The 17,607-nt window shown below is 40.1% G+C and overlaps 1 protein-coding gene across 7 annotated transcripts in view; it reads right to left on the bottom strand.

Moving 5' to 3' along the window:
- LOC109037478 (guanylate cyclase 32E) overlaps positions 1-17,607 on the bottom strand; it is a 141,716-nt gene that overhangs the window by 46,308 nt on the left and 77,801 nt on the right. For 6 of the 7 annotated variants that reach the window (XM_019052177.2, XM_019052176.2, XM_072300478.1 and 3 more), the window contains 6 exons: positions 15,993-16,373; positions 12,680-12,802; positions 11,737-11,932; positions 6,664-6,744; positions 5,552-5,901; positions 4,762-4,907 (listed from right to left, as the gene is read on the bottom strand). In XM_019052177.2, coding sequence (XP_018907722.2) covers positions 4,762-4,907; positions 5,552-5,901; positions 6,664-6,744; positions 11,737-11,932; positions 12,680-12,802; positions 15,993-16,358 — 1,262 coding nt within the window. In that variant the 5' untranslated portion in view covers positions 16,359-16,373. The remainder of the gene's footprint in view (positions 1-4,761; positions 4,908-5,551; positions 5,902-6,663; positions 6,745-11,736; positions 11,933-12,679; positions 12,803-15,992; positions 16,374-17,607) is intronic. The other variant, XM_072300479.1, reaches the window with a different exon arrangement.

The following is a 17,607-nucleotide window of genomic DNA, read 5'->3' on the forward strand; positions in this document are numbered from 1 at the left end:
ACAACTTTGTAGAACTTTGTCGCCATCTTGTTTGTTTACATTGGGCCAACCTATATACTCTTTTCAAATTGAACCGCCTGAGGCCTTTCGAAGTTTGTCTCAGGAGGCCATCTGATTATTTTAGAAATTTTAAGGATACCTAAAAAAGTGAAATTTGTAGCTAATTTTTGACGAGCCTTTTAAATTATCAAGAGTTCGAACTTTTGAAGATGGCAATATTTGCTGAGAAAATATACTTTAACTTTTCTCCCTTTTTTTAAGCGTGGGCAAACGCTGGACCAGTAATGATCAACCAGACATAATGTTATTTTTCCTTTTCCATTTTGATTTACTTTCCTTTTTTTCCCTCACGAAACACTCTGCATTTTACTACAGTGAATTAGAGATAAAAGAAAGTAAAAAGGAAAAAGGCTGATTAAATTACTTTCTCAATCCTGTGTTTCTTGATGAATGGTAGGGATCCTCTGCGAATAAAATTCGCCGTTGAGTCCTCTCCAGGTATTGAAGATGAAACTTTCGTTTTTACGGGGCAAAAGCTCTTCTAACTTCGCAAGCGCCGAGCATAAACTTTGCAAGGTTAATCGAGCGCGCAAATAAGTTTACTTTATTCGTGGAAGTTTCGTGCTACTGTTACTGAGGTGCTTTAATTTTTATTATCCAATGATGGACACACTAAAATACTTCGTTTGAAAAGCTAACCGTGCAAAAAGATGCAGTGTGGTTGAACGTAAATGCAGCACCAAAAACAACGGAACAATACGGAGGAAAAAAGGGAAATTTACTATTTTTAAGTATCAAAAACTATTTTATGGGATAGATAACTAAATTCTTTATGAAACAATCGAAAAAAATATTATTAAAAATAATAATCAAAAAATGTGCCTCGGAAAATCGTGATGCAATCGATTTTGTGGCGTTGCTTATTGTTAGTTTATTTAAAAAAAAATAAATAAAAAAATAAACGGCTGATTTTTTGATGTTGTAAATTTTTTTACTAAGTTATTGTTTTTATTTGTAGTACCCCGACCGAAAGGAGAAGAATAATTCCTTATTTGCAATGATTTTAATGGTTGGTGCGGGATGGCAAAGCCACCACCACACCTTCCTCTAATTAACATTTTATCTTAATATCTATAATCTACGGATGATAATTTTGATTTCTCATTGTTTCCTTTTAGAAACGAGTACGTCAAAATAATTGTTTAAAAACAGTTTTTGGCCGCATTTTAATTTACAAGTCTCTTCAACCACTGAGTCCAGGGAACGAGTGGTTTTAAATCGTCGTTGACGTCTCTGACGTAAGAGCGTATCTCATTTTCAACTTGAAACCTGTTTTACATATAAATCCCATGCTTTCTGAGGCTCATGTGTAAATCGAGATCCGCCCTTACGTCAGAAGGACGACGAAATGTGATAAACATTTTTCCGCTTGTAATCGCTGTGTGTCAGCTAGAGAGTGGGAGAATATCAAGTCCGTTGCTCAGTGATATACATTCAGGTACATCAATCCTTGAATAGCTTTTGTTTCAATCAGCTACCAAGGGTTATCTCCAAAGTCCAAATTACTTGTTTAGTAAGTACAGGACGGAGAATGCCGTGGAATGCGAGCTACTGTACGAAGGGGACCAATACTGCCGTGCTAAGGAGAAACGCCGTATGAACCTCCTGGCGTTGCCAAATTTCCTTTGATAAAACGCAATTTTCCTGGTAAATTTATGAATATTTTCCTCCCAATTTTTCAGATAATTTAGTTCGCAATTCTACCTAAAGATTCTGAAAATTTATAGGAAAAATATTCATAACTTTCCTAAAAAATAAACATTTTATCCAAGGAAATGTGGCAACTCTCGGATGTTCATACGGCGTTCTTCCTTAGCACGGCAGAATAAGGTTTAAATTTCCTCAGACTCGAGTAGGTTCGATTAAGTACTCTCCATGTTGCTGGTGGTTGCAGTTAAAAGAGACAACAGTAATTGCAGCAGAAGAGCGAATACGTTCAAAAGCCGGGTAAGTATGAAAGGGCGAATACATGTAATTCAATTAGTGGCTTTAGGCTCCTGGAGTGGGCATGTATTACCGATATAGCCTCCTCTTGACACGCTCCTCGAATTTTACATTATCGCGGTTGTCACTGACAGTTCTCATTTAATCTGACCTAGCATACAGCTGGACCGTGGTTAACACTGTTTTGAGTTAATGGAAAAACATTGATAGTTAAAGTCGAAAAATGTGCTTCTGCGATTGCGACGTTGCAAGCTTCATTTCATACTTTATATTTTTAACAGGAGACCAACCGATTTTTTTAAAGTGCTCAACCGCTAAGGAGCGCTTTTTTATTTCATCCTGCCTCTAGAATGGAGATGTTGCTTGAGTGAGGAATTTGCGATTTGAATTTTGATTTTAATGTAAAAGTTCGCGAGAAGCACGATAGTGCCACTGATTTTCTCTGAAATCAACTCCCCAGCTCAAAAAAAGCTCTCAAGTTGAGGCCAAAATAGAGGGGATATCCCACGATATCCTGAGAGTCCACGTCTATATCAAGACAAACTCTCCACGCAAAGATAGGGAGCAAATACATTAGCAGGGTTGCCGTGTTTCCAGTCTTGGAGTCCCCAATTACAGTGGCAGCCCTGTCCATATATTTGCGCCCTATCTTCGCATGGAAAGTTTGTCTTGATGTAGAGGTGGACTCTCAGGATAGCGTGGGATATCCCCGGCCATTTTGGCCTCAGTTTGAGAGCTTTTTTTGAGCTTGGGAGTTGATTTCAGCGAAAATCAGTGGCACCGTCGTGTTTCTCGCGAACTTTTACATGAGAATCAACAGTCAAATCGTAAAGTCCTCGCACATGCAACATCTCCATTGTACTACAATAGTGGCAATGCGTTCAAATATCGCACTAGCTCGACAACTACAGAATGACGGAGAGGATCCTATAATATTTAGAATACATAAATTTGTGATACCTTAAATTAATGCCTCTGATGTCAAAGTACGGATGACGATAATCGTTTTTCTATAATTAATTTCTTACCCGCAGTGCAGTTTTTTTAAAAATTGATAGTTGACATTTTGGTCAGCGAGTTCTTTCATCTCAACGGTACTCATCTTTTTCGGGGAACATACAGACGCACCACCACAGAAAAAAGTTGCTGGTTTTAGATGTTGGTTTTTTAAAGCTATTTCTCCATTCTTTTGTTTTGTACCAGTAAAAAGAGAAGCAAAAGCAATTGAGATGTCAATCATTGGCTAAAATTTTGAAACAGGACAATCACGATAATATGTGTCTTTTTAGTTCCATCGGCGTGTGTTTTGGTTTCTTCACATAATCACCCAACCTTCAATAGAACGAGCGACTGAAACAAATAAACTAAGTCGGGGAAAAGTCGAGCGTTTTGATGGGAGACTCGTATAAACACATGTCCTTTCAAATTGACAGGAACGCCGCGATTACCAAACCGTGTAATCATCGAATAGGCACGCAAAGGTTAGACAATTTGAATGACGTTAGAAGAGGAACGCAGTGAAGAGTTGTTGGTTTGGCGACCCTTCACCGCTGTCTTTCCAGAGCTCCATTATAAATAAACCGTTTTAATGAACGGCTGCATCAAGTATTCTGCTTAATATTCATTTGACTTTGATATAATTATTCGCTGACCTCTTGTTCAGGGCTAGTCTACGGTAGAAAAAATATAATATTTTGATTGATGTGTTGCATGATTATGACATTTTTCAAAGGCATGAAGTTCAATTTTTGATAGATTGTCTCAAAGTTGTGTTTGAGTTTCCAGCAGTTGACAAATCAATGCAGTTTCACAATAGGTGCAGGCATGGTGTTAACCACTTGTAAATACACAGAAGAAAATTAGTTAGATCTTTGTTTATCATTTTAAATCCATGCAGAGTGTGCATAAAAGTTTGGTAGTTGAAAAACGCTGACTCCGCAAGTTAAACCGATCACGCCAAACACAGCGCGCTCGGCACCAAACCCGTATCAGCGCCTGCAAGACTGTAGGAATGCTTCACGCATTACGCGTTCGTTACACTGCGCGCTTTAATTGTTGTACATTCCCAATTTCTCGGTGCCGGATCTACGGCGGTGTGTAACATTTCCGACTAGTGCGCATCGTGAGCCTACGATCGAGGGATCGCAGAGATTTTGCACCTTTTCTGGTACCTTAGTCTATCGAGTCATTGCTGTCGAAGATCGTCCGTCTTTTTCTGATCGACTGTCGTTCTAACGAGAACCTCTCTACAGTGAGGAAATCGGCTGTTCCCCTGACCTCTCGTTAAAGACAGAGATTACTGCACTTACCTTCACCTCTTTAGAGGCGAATGCACACATGCACATGCAGGGTGTCTACTAAAACAGGTTAGCCAAAAATCAGTAATTTTATAGTACTTTTTCAGTACATTCCCAAGAAATTCAGCGCCTCCTCAACAGAAAAATTCATTACTTTTTCAGTACCTCCAATTGACGAAATTCGAAAAATTTCAAAAATTTAAGTTTCTCGCTCAAATTAAGACAAAAACGACAAAAAAATGAAAACAATTTCGGACCTTCTAACGGAAATTTCGCACTTTTTCGGTACTTCCGGACCGCCTTTAAAAATCAGTACTATTTCCGGACTTCCGGACACCCTGACATGCACTGATAGAGTATGTAGCTATAACAAGGAAACTCCGGCGCACAAAATATAATTATATTTAGTTAAGGAGATGGTAAAAATTTGCGTTTACACCTCGATGTAAATTTCACTTACCCCATGGCGCTTTGGTAATGTTTATTTTGAATATGAGCGAAAACAGCCGACCCATTGTACGGATCCTCCCCTTGGTCGAGCATTTTTAAAAGAGCCATTGCGTACAACTGAACGGCATCGTAAAGATATGCTGCCTCGTGCCTGATCTGTGGAGAAATAGAAAAAGCATAGATGAGAATCCAGGACAAAATTACAGGTCTTCTTTGTATAAAATCATGACGATCCATATTTTGATTAGGTGTGTATCCTCAGATACTTCCGATTTTCAAAAATTCAATTTTCATTTTATTGTTTGCTAATAACGTAGTAGTTCTGTTAGCAAAACGAAAAATAAAAACTACGATCAGCAATAAAAAAGGGAAAATTTTAAGAGGGGAAATCCCCACTAAATATATCAATTATATTTACTCATGTTATTAGTTTTTACTCTGTTGTGTTTCCATCTTAAGGCTATGTGATATGTATATATGATTGCCACAGAATTTGGGAAATTATATTCTCTGGAATTTCCCTGACACATTTTAGTGAAATTCCCTGACAATTGAACAAATGCCAGATCGTTAATAAGACATATGTAGTTAGAAATAGTTTTTAGGCAAAATTTTTTGTTCAAAACGTCAAACCCACTCGAGAGAGCAAAAAAAGGAAGATTTTTCCTGGAAATTTTCGTCATTTTCCCTAACATTTGCAGGGTTTCCTTAACTTTTTAAAATTCCCTGACATTTCCCGGTTTTCCCGGTATTCCCTGACTCTGGAAACTCTGGTATAATTATTTGGTTGGGACGAATACCTTGATGGTGATGTTGCGCGGAAACTCCTTGATGACGTTGCTGTAGGAGAGCTTGTGTTCCTTGGCACACTCGTTGATCGTTGAGGAAGCGGGACTTTGTCCTTGAGACGAAGCTTGCTCAGAAGTCGACGCGGTCGAGGCTGTGGCTGTTGTCTTCTGGTTCATGCATTCGATGACGCGGTCGGAGAAGTTGCTGAAACCCTCGTGGGCCGTCGGCACGATGGCCATGTATGCCTTGAAAAGCTCGTGGTCCAACGGTGCGTCGTTTTTCAGCACCGGGCGCAGGTACTTGGAGGGATCCACCTCCGGGTCATACAGCTCCGTGTCGATCCCAACCACGAAATATTCGCCTGAAGCACAAGGTTTTATCAACCAATTTGCATTAGAAATGAAGTGCACGATACTTTTTAGTGTGCTTTGCATATAGATGATTTAATAATACACTGGAAAAAAACTATATTGGATCTAGAGTCCAGACTCTTGAGAACAATTACTAGAAAAAGGACTCTTGATTCAATCAGATTTGCTTAAGAACTGCTTAAATCAGACTGCTTAAATCAAGAACCAAGCCTCTTAAATTGAGCGGATTTCCTTTTGATTTAAGCTTAAATCTGCTTGAATCAAGAGTCATTTTTCTTGTAATTGTATTCAAGAGTCTGGACTCTAGATCCAGGGTTTTTTTTCCAGTGTATGATGATTTGTGCATGACACGCAGAAAAATAGTCGGTGGTGATGATAGAGCCTTCTGTTTACAGGACGCCTGCACCTTCTTTGTTATACGTACAGAACTTTTCTGTCGTGAGAACAGAACTTCGGTTGTGAGCACACAACTTCGGTTATGAGCACAGAGTGCTCTGTCCTTATAAGGAAAACCTCTGTAGCTGTAACAAATAAAAATAAGGAGCCTTGTGAAGAGGACTATTTTTTTAGTGTAGTACGATAGTTATCCGTGAGTTGAAGTTTGAACACAGTGAAAAAACGTACCAAAATATCAGGAAACGTTTAGTTTTGATTGAATTAAACGGAGAAAAATCAGCGGACGGAAAGTCAACTCTGAAATGGACTTATGTAAGATATGGCTCCATCGAGTAAGATAAGTCAACAAAATTTACCTTTCTCAAGCAACCGCTTTTCCTTCAATGCCAACAAGAGTCCAAAGTGTTCAAAATACGGTCCAAGCAGAATAAGGTAAACTGGAGGAACACAACATTAAAGAATATCATTAGTTCAAAGCCTCGCTAAAGGACAGATGTTCTCTTTAGTCAGCAACTTTAGGAGCTGGAGTCAGTTGGACGTTGCAAACTTACTGTCTAAATCACTATACTATAACGGTGACAAAAATAATCATCGATATAATTAAAACTCCAAGGCTTTTTTTGTCCTCATTCTATTTCGGAAACTATTGGCCGATTTAATTCGAGTTTGTTTTAAACGAAAACTCTTGACCTGCAGATTTGTCATCACCCCTCTGTTTTTCGATTTGCGCGCCCGACGTTACAAAATTTAGCTCGAATTGATAACGACATGTGTTCGTCTTTGCCGCCAGACATTTTGTCCTCCTTTGATCTCGGAAACTACTGGGCCGATTTACTTCGAATTTGTGTGAAATATCTTGGCTAGGAGTTTATTTCAGTAGTTTTTGCTGTGCGAATCGTGTACTCCGTGAAATTTTGGTGAAGAATCATGCATCAGGGCGCTTAAATTCGTACCTCATTGAATGGTCCATTCAAACTATAAAAGCGAACATTGAGAACTTTCCTAATTTTTCTGGGGGAAAAATTTCATCGAAAGAAACGAGGCAACGTTGGAATGCTCATACGGCGGCGTCGAGACACAACAAGAGCCTCTCAGCAGCTTGATTATTGAAATTTTTTGTTTGTCGGATCGACATAGATGACATAGGTTAAAAGGCGGAGCGTGATTGGTCGGCTATGTCTTATCGCTGCTTTATCGTGCCTTTGTCAGGTGGAATGATCGACAAGCTAACGGCACCTCTTAAGTTTCTGACAGTATGTCGATCATTCCTCCTGACAAAGGCACGACAAAGCAGCGATAAGACATAGCCGACCAATCACGCTCCGCCTTTTAACCTATGTCATCTATGTCGTTCCGACGAACAAGAAATTTCAATAATCGCCCCGCAGGTCCCATTATTCGATGCCGTGATAATTCTAACGCGAGTTCGAGTAGTCGCGCCAAACACAGTGCGGCCGCATCCGCATATTGGCGCCTGCAAGGCTGCATGAATACTTCGCGCATTGCGCAAACCAGTGTGGTAGGCACGCCGCGCATATTAGCGCCTACAAGACTGCATGAATACTTCTCGCGTTGCACAAAACGCAATGCAGTCGGTTAGTTGACGTGAGATGGATATTATCGCTTACTAGACTGTAGGAATACTTCATGCATTGTGCGCAGAACGCGGTGCGCGCTTTAAGCTTTGTGATTTCTCGGTGTCAGACCCACCACCCGCGGTACGGTGGACACAATATCTGACCTGACAGCGGCTCGCTCGACGCTGATGTCGCCGCTAAACTAGGACTACGCGTCATTATTCTTGACTTTCTGCTTCGGTTTTTATCAAAATTACAGAAAAAAAATGTATCCTCCTTGTAACGATAAATAAACTCGGCTGATAAATAATTTTTGTAGTTTCATGAAAAGAAAATAGAACGAGCGAGAATATTGCGTCGAAATTTTTGATGTTTTAATCTGGGATCATACAGAAAAATGCGCGGAAACTTTTCAGTAAAACTGTGTGTAGCTTTTTAAAAACATTGAGTAAAAATAAAACATAAAAGTGGTGCATAAAGTTGCAATCAGAGATAAATACGCTTTCTTTCGCGTGCACCCATCGACTTTTGAATGTATTCTTCTCTTTAATAACTTGAACATGGTTGTTCTATGATTTTTTACTATCCGCCAGATTATTACTATAGACATACTATTGTCAAAAAGCTGGACAACTCAGACATAGTGAAGGATGATTAAAAAGTGCTTTCAATTTTTTTGAATATTACAAGTAACGTTGAGATAGTTGCATTGCAAATATCTCCAACCTTGAATGCATTACACAAAAACTGTCATTAGTTCTCTTATCCTCATGAAGAAAAAGAGACCTCATCTGATATTAAACCTTTCGCTTGAGATTCGTTTTTCCTCCAAGCAGCTCAACTGCTTGAATGGTTTGTCGTGACATTCAATCGATTTATTGAAAAAAAAAAAAAAATGCAGCAAAAAGTTCTTTCAGCAATTGTTTGCCTCTGGAATTATATTCACGCCAATTTTCCCCCCAAAAGAATCATTTTAAAGTCAAACCTCTCTTCTCTCTACTTTTTTCAATCGGAGAAAAGTCTTACGTCATGAGCAACCATGCGGCTCGAACATCTGTAAGTCCGTTTTTAAAGTTTTTCTAGACACACCAACTTGACATTCCTGATTCCATTAATTCTTTACTGTGAGAGGAATTGTCATGAATGAAGGAAAGGCTTTTACGCATTGTAAAACTGGCTTTGGATACGACGATTTAAAGGAAACCTCATCCGTGGCCGGGTACACTGCGCGGCAGGTGGCTGTTGAGGTAGAGCAGACGGTGCTCATTCAAATTCAGGACCTATTAGATTTTCATCGCCTCCCCACTGCACCTCACCGCACGGCATAATCACCTACTCGATTACCCTCCTCATGCATCACTTAGTACCAAACCGAGCTATTTCAAGCCCAGATTAAAACAGATACCGCCAATTTCATATTACATAAGAGCCTCGTGCTCTATGGACTAATTGTGGTCAAAACATAGTTGCCTAATGGTTTCAGCGCAAGAGGGATGATTCAAGTTGATAAGATGAAAATATGGAAAACAAAAAAGAACCCCCCCCCCCCCGATATTTTGTTATTAGAAGAGGCCGTGACCATTTTTAGAGAAAATTCTTGATTGCAAAGTATGACCCCAAGTTTATTTATACTTTAGCTTTGAAATATGTATACATCAATTGATCCCGTCATGATAATGATTAACTCTGTTTTTCGAATGATTTCTAAGCTTTTTTGGCACTCACTCGAAGTCAGCATGCTTATAACTCAAGGTGAACGTATTTCTGAAATAGGTCCACGCAGAATTGACGCAAAAACGTATTATATATTTTGTGTTTCCTTTATTTTAAACGGTTTTTTTTTTATTTTTTTTTTTTTTTTTTTTTTTTGTATGTGTGTCTCGGGCAAGGACTGCACCAGTATATACAGAAAAGTGGTATATCCATTATCCCTCCCTGCTCGACGGGTACGGGTGTCTAGTGTCTACATGGTCCATGCATGCGAGCTGGGCGCAAACAGAACTTGATTACTACTTGAATGAAACTGTTTCGAGTAGCACTAACTCAGAATTCGAGTGCAAGGCACTCGAGGCAAACCTGACTCGGAATGAATGAATGAATGAATGAATGAATGAATGAATGAATGAATGAATGAATGAATGAATGAATGCATGCCAAATGAACTTCGATGGGCCTCATTAGATTCTAAATGCACTATATTTTGCAATGAGGAACTACTATCTCTAACTTGTCCATGAAGAGAACAATACGCAAAGAGGAACTAATAAAAATGGTGCTGTTTCTAGTTGCTACAACTTGTGTTGCGCCGAGCAGCTTAACTGTATGATGGAAATCATGGTCTATGCAAGATTTTTCCCTCTGGATACATATCAACGGTGAAACTCCTAAACCACGTTTCTCGATTTGCGACGTTGCAGACTTCCTGTCATACTTTATTCATTCAACAGAAACGACTCAACGGCAGTTCTCGAAAACTGCCGCGATTTTTCCTCTAAAACCGAAGAAAATTCTGAGAAAACTTCAAGGAATGATGCTAATTTGTTTGTCCTTAAAAGAAAGAAAAAAAATAAAATCGGAGTAAAGATTTTCAAACACCGCGAACGAGATACGTGTCTTGGGAGTTTCATGGAGTTTCACCATCAATGTAGTAGGAATATTCTGCGTAATTCGCCGTCATGACACCACCTTGGCTGATCGTGTCATCAACCAACTTCTATCTATTGACTGTTACGTCTTGCCGCTTTGTTCTATGTTATTGAGAGTTACCGCTTGCTAGTGTGGCAACCGTCTAGGCAAGAGTAGTCTGTTCGAATATTTTATGGATCGCAGAGAGGTCTTCGGAAAAGCAGTATTTGAAATTCAAATAACAATCTTAGTCTTGATTCAGGAGTCAGTGATCCCTTTAGATTTGTTTAAAATTGATCCATAACTGCGCATGTATATTTCTTCCTCTATTCGCGGGATAATGAACAAGGTAGATATTAGCTCATAGAATTTGAGCCCTTTTGGACGAATGGCCCTAAAGCAAAAAGCGGCTTAGTGAATTTGAGCCCCTTTGGACTTATGACTTTGAACATAACAAATAGCGTCTATTGTGTTCGGTTAATGGTAAGGAACAGGTGCATATCCTGAAAAAATATCGAAATGCGGAGCTCTGGGCCAGTAGTAAAGGTTGCCGAAATTTTTGTAAAGTCGAGTAAATCAAGTGGTTATCATGTGAGTCATCACAGTATCCAGGCAAGTATTGCCATCATTGATAAAAATGAACTTTTAAAAAATCAAACTTAGAAAGTTTGAAGCACTTCAACCTACTGCCAGATTCAGCGGCGTAGTCGGAAATTTTTCACAGGAGGGGCCGGGGAGGAGGGGTGCCTTCCTAAAATTCACGAAAAATGTCGTTTTAGGTGAAATTTTCCGGTTAAAGGGGTAAGGCCTGGATTCTTTGAAACCCCTCCCCCGGCTATGCCACTGGCTAGGGTGGGAGCAATATTCGGACATACGAAATCACATCATGTTTCAAGGGTGAAAAATCTTTACCCTTTAAATTCCTGAATAAATGATCCGGAGATTTTAGAATTGAAAGACGCCTCAACTTCACTCATTTTCTTTAAGAATAAAGTTTTATAAAAGTTCTTGAATTTAAGCCGGTTTTAATAGTTTTAATCCGGTTCACAAAAGGAAATAATTTAGTTGGCAATTTTTTGTTTAAAAAAATTGATTTTCTTGAACTTTGAATGAAATGTCCCAAGTGGAGAAAATAATGACTTTCAAGTTTGTCTATTTTATTATTGTAAGTGTCAACAACAAAAAAAGAGAAACAACGAAAAGAGAAAATTCATACTTTTCACATACTTCTAGTTTCCTCGAAAGTTTCCTCGACGATTTGGGAGAAGGGATTTATTGCATCGTAAATGTAGTGATATGACTCCCAGGTCCGTCTCATTCTAACGTAAATACCAGCCTTCTCCAGTACAGCGATGATGGCAGTAGCAATTTTTCTATACTTCACAACTTTCAACTCGGCTGAGTCCAAATACAGGAAAGTTACCTGAAAATGATATTTAATATAATTATATTACGTATGTCTCGCATGGAAATAATGACATATTTGAAAAGATGTCATAATCTTAGCAGCACCATTCAATTATATTTTTAGCATTCCTCATTTTCTGCCGGTAAGAATCTGACGAGGACATTAAAAAACAGCTCTATTTAGAAAAATCAGGTGAAATCCTTGCAAAATTGGGATATGTGATGCCCATCGCATTATTTGAATCACAAGAAATCTCAATTCTTGATTTTTCATCCAGATTTATGGATCGAATCTTCATATTTCAGTTCAAGTATCAATGGTGTGTCCATCAAGTGATCCATACTGAGCGGTCCCTAAAGGGCTGAATACGCGCTCAAAGTAGAGGTTCAGAGTGATACTTTTTAAGCAAAGTGTTTGCCATCGGTTACCTTCAAAGTAGTGCGGGCCGATTTTCTTTTGCAAGTTAACAGTCAGCACAGTGTTGAACAGTTATCACGCTGACGCCCACCTTTAAACGTGCATTCGGCCTTTAAGAAATGAATGGTTGGTTAATAAATTTATTTGCATGTCCCTTAACAATACATAAGACATTAACGTAACACCTCAGACAATTTTTGCATGCGGTTGCTGTGATTCTATAATTTTCTTAAGCTGGCAATAATATAAATAACATCAGACATCGCATTAAAATTTTTACATTCCATTAAAGACTGACCCTTTTCTGTGCAGTCGATGAATCCTTATTTTAATAGATTGTTTTACCTGAGTCCAGTTGAATTTTTTGAGCAATGCAGCCACTGATTTTGATATTCGAGTGATTGGAGGAATGGTCCGCGCAAAAGTAGGGAAATTTTCCTTGTCCGAGACCTCTACGTCACTGCACATCTGGGGGAAAATGAAGAATATCTCAAATTTTGCTACATTCATAACATGGCAACGTCCTGACATCTTCTCATTTAAAATATTTGAAAATAAAGAAATCGAATCCGGAAAAATTACTCCATTCCGAACGTATCTTCGGTTCATAAAGAATTACTGAAAATATCTTTCAATATAATCAAGGTAATAAGACTGAAAGATCGAAGCGCAAGAGATTGAGAATTTATGGTGACTTATCCCTAAACTTGAAACTAAATCTTCCTGAAAGGTCTACGTGAATTCAACCTTGGAAACAACGAAATATAAATTCCTCTCAAAATTACTTTTTCTAGAAAACGAGAAAACTTCGTTAGACGAAAATAAAAAATCAGTTTCTCATTTAAAAGCAGTAAACATTATACATTAGATTACTATTTATTATATTTTCTATTGTGCACATTCCGCATTGTATAAAACAACTGTACACAGCCTTTTAAATGCATAATTGGTTTTTGAAGCTGTTTACAAAAAGAAACTGGATTTATTATCAAGGGCGTTTCTGTATTTCGGTTCCGTTGAGTCCTCCAGATTCGGGAGGATCAGAAATCTGAGCGAAACTTCATTGACAGCATAGAGCAGAGCACTGCGTGCACACGTCTCGCGCAATGGCGCCTTCAATTTTGCAGACGCAACACGGACATCCATCAAGTACGAATAGTTGTATCTCTGCGCCGTCATCAGCGCGCACCCTTTCCCTTGCTCTATTTCAATGTTGTGTTGGTTCCGTTTGCCTTACTTATACTGGCACTTCAAACGCTACGTGAGCAATACTGCCGTGCTAAGGAAGAACGCCGAATAAGCCATCAAGCGTTGCCTTTCATTCGAAAAACAACGAATTTTCAGAAAAATTTAAGGACATTTTTCCTCCGATTTTTGGGAGGATTTTGTTCTAAATTTGATCTAAAAAGTCTAAAAATTTTAAGGAAAAATATTCATTACTTTCTTCAAAAATTGATATTTTCTGAGAGGAAATTGACAACATTCGAATGCTCATACGGCGTTCTTCCTTAGCAAGGCAGAATACAGCCGTTGTCTCAAACACTTCATCTAAGTATGACGGTTTTGCTTTTATTTCTATAATTGACCGAATTCATTTCCGAGCTTGATCCCGAAAATTTGCAACACGACACAAAGTGGGTCGAGTCAGGATAGGTCGGACAACATTTGGAAACTTCAGAAGCTTATAACTCCGTTTATACAAAACTTCGACGTTCTAAAAGTGGTTTCATGGGTTTTTCGTGAAATCTTCTTCTAAAAGCACGCCTTAAAATTTAAAATGTGATTAAATAAACATAAAAATTTACAGTTTTAGTCAAAAAATGTCCGACATCTCCGATTGACTCGAGCCACTGTGCGGCATCTTACCATCTCGGAGTTGGTGTCAGGAAATTATCGAGGAGCAAACTTGCGTGAAGGGAGTTTGTTCTTGGCGACGCGATAACGTTTCCTCGCTAACATGATCTTAAAAGAAAAAACCGGGGTTTAATACGAACGTTCACTTTAGTTCCGCTGCGAGTGCGATTAAAGTCCCACCGGAAGGGGAGACGTGTACTTGACAGACGATCGTTTCCCGTCGTGGGCGGGGAGCGGCGGAGAAGGGGCGGGCTCAGGAATTGAGTCGCTCAAAGAAATGCAACGGCGTTATGCTTTGCGGTGGACATTAAAAAAACAGCAGGATGTTCGTCGAGGAGCGACCGCTGAGATTCGGCCCTATTACACGAGATTGAGCTTCGACTTTCCGCCCTCTCCAAGTCGGAGAGCGACGCGGAACGATGCAAGCTGTTTTTAAAGGCTAGTGGTTATTGGGTGCATTTGCGCTTCGGTTTGCTCCTCGCTGACTCGTTTCATATTGCAAGTCATTCGTGTTATTTTTTTATTAACTGTAGAATTAAATGGACAGGCCTACAAACAACGTGGATATGTGGACGTATATCTGTCTAACGGAACTAACCGCCAATTTGAGTTCCTTTTGAGGAATTCAGAATGCTGGATAGCCGATAGCGCGTTCTATCAAACGGAACTAAGCGTCATCGAAAAGCATTGCGAGTATAGGACGGAATGAGCCCGACGCCCGGTTCCACCGCCAATCCAAGCCCCCCTCTACCTTCCTCCCCCTATGGCGCTTAGTTCCGTTTGACAGAAATACGTCCATGTATGTATACATTTAGAGTTTTTCAGCGACTTTTTTACGTGGTTTCCGTGATTTTTATGTCATTATTTTAACCTCTGAAAAGTCTACCCCAGTGGAAGGCCTTTATAGGGAGAGTATGGCCACTTCAGTCACCACGTCTGATTGGCTTAGTCATCTGAACCTGGATGGAGCCTTCTAGAGCCCAAAAATGGCGTACATTGTTAGTAAATTTAAATACAAAATGGCTCAAAATGTAGTTTTATTTGCGCATCGCAACGAGGACTTTACTCAAATGCAGTATTAAGAGGTATTTACATAGTCTTACGGCTAATCGTGTGCTCTTTTCGAAATAAGTCATCTTCGATGTAATAAGGTTGGCAGCAAGTGCGGTTGAAGATAAGAAGTTGACAGTGACCCCCCCTTCCCTCCCGTCCTCAAAAACCAAAACAAAAGGCCTCCATTTTTGGCCCTAAGCCCCTCCATGGGATCCAGTGGCCATTCTCCCTATACAAGGTTCTCTACGATAGAGCAGTGATAAGACACAACCGACCAATCACACCCCGTCATTTCACCTGTACCATCAGGGTGTCTACTAAAACAGGCTGGCCAAAACTCAGTACTTTTAAAATACTTTTTCTGTACATTCCTAAGGAATTATCAACAGAGAATTCAGCACTTTTTCAGTACCTCCATGCAATTGACGAAATTCGAAAAATTTCACTTTGAATTTCTCGCTCAAATTTGAACAAAAATGACAAAAGAAGAAAAAATTTCCGGACCTTCTTGCGGAATTCCCGCACTTTTTCAATACTTGCGGATCGCCCTTAAAAAATCAATACTATTACCGGGAATTCCGGACTTGTAGACACCCTGACCATCTATATTCACCTTACAAACAATAAATTTCAGTAATCGCCCGTCAGGTTTAGTTCATCCGTTCCCACAAGTGTTCGCCGTGAGAAGTCTTCCTACATTGTCCTTAGAAGACTATACATGACATTATAGATTATTATAGATGTGACTTACATAGGAGATCATGGCGATGTTGAAGGCGGCGGCGAGTCGGCCCTCGTGGACGCAGGTCTCCTGAGGTCCAATGTACGCGGAGATGTTCTCGCGCCAGAGCTGGGCCGTCTCCAGGATGCTGAGTGTCTCCTCGCCGAAAGTCTCGGCGACCCGAAAGCGGAGGGAGACGTTGCGGTGGGCCAGGAGCCGCTCGTTGACGTCGCGGATGGAAAGAGGGAGGGCCGCCGAAATCTGGAGCCCGGGCCGCTCGTACACCTGATCGCCCTCCTTCCGCCGCGACCCTGTCAGGTAGCCCAGCACCAACTCCGACGAACTCGCCGAGCAGAGACTCACGACAAGGGCCAATGACGTCACTCCCAGCCACATTCCTTGCCACGCCTCCTGAAACACACAAAAAATCACTCTTGTTAGAATGTCCGCACATACAAGGGATCTATCTACATTGGGTGTTGTGAAAAAAAAACAAAGCAGAGAATGGAGATGTTGCATGTGTGAGGAATTTGCGGTTTGACCATTGATTCGTATGAAAAAGTTCGCGAGAAACCCAATGGTCCCCACTAATTTTCTCCGAAATCAACTCCCAAGCTCAAAAAAAGCTTTCAAGTTGAGGCCAAAATGGAGAGGATAGCCCACGCTATCCTGAGAGTTCACCTCTACATCGAGACAAACTCTCCATGCAAAGATAGGGAGCAAATACATTAGCAGGGTTGCCGTGTTTCCAGTTTTAGAGTCCCCAAATAAAGTGGCAGCCCAATCACGCAGCAGATGACTTAGGTGAGATGACTCTATGAAATGAAAAAGGCACAGCACGCGGGGTCTTATAAAATCGAAAAATATTCATCTGCTTTTATTCATCACTCATTACGCCTCAGTTGGCCGTATTTCTGCCAAACGGAACTGTGTGCATTATGACGTGAGCCCTGTTATGCATATGTTCTTAAGGGTCTCAGGGCTCATGTCTCAATATACATAGTTCCGTTTGGCAGAAATACGTCCAGTTATAGAACACTCATTTCCTTTGAGCGCAACGAAGGTATAAACTCCGTAGGTGCTTTCACTGCGTGCAAATCGCATCTCCAGCACGCCGCGCACCGGATGATAAGGGGAGCGCGAAGCCGTCTGGTTCTATTCAAAGTGCAAATTGAAAAGCAGAAAATAAATATGTCAATACAAAATAATGACTGGACGGAGAGAATCCGGTACCTACGTAAAACTGTGCATTTCGAGAGAGTTTGTTTACGGAGTCATATTATAATGATCCCCGTTGCTGTATCATTGCTTTACGCAATGAAACTGAGATAAAAATAAGGGTCGGCGCAGCGCACTTCATCCTCGCGGAAACGACGTAATCATCCAATTTTAGTGTTGCCTGGAATTACCGCTCGGGATTGCTCAATCAAACGAGAGTTCCAACAATCGTTGTCTCTTGGCTCAATCAGCCTAAGTGTACAAAGGCTTATTCCAAAAGAAAATTGAATGAGATTTCAGTTTTAAGTGGAAAAAAAATAAAAGTTTACAATGTGAATGCGAGAAACGGCGCGTCAGTCTAATAGACCTGAAGGATTCACAAAAAAGTCAGCCTGAACTTCGAACTTTCTGCCAAAAACACTGTTCA

Source organism: Bemisia tabaci, chromosome 5 (assembly GCF_918797505.1).
Source record: "Bemisia tabaci chromosome 5, PGI_BMITA_v3".
Taxonomy (NCBI): Eukaryota; Metazoa; Arthropoda; class Insecta; order Hemiptera; family Aleyrodidae; genus Bemisia; species Bemisia tabaci.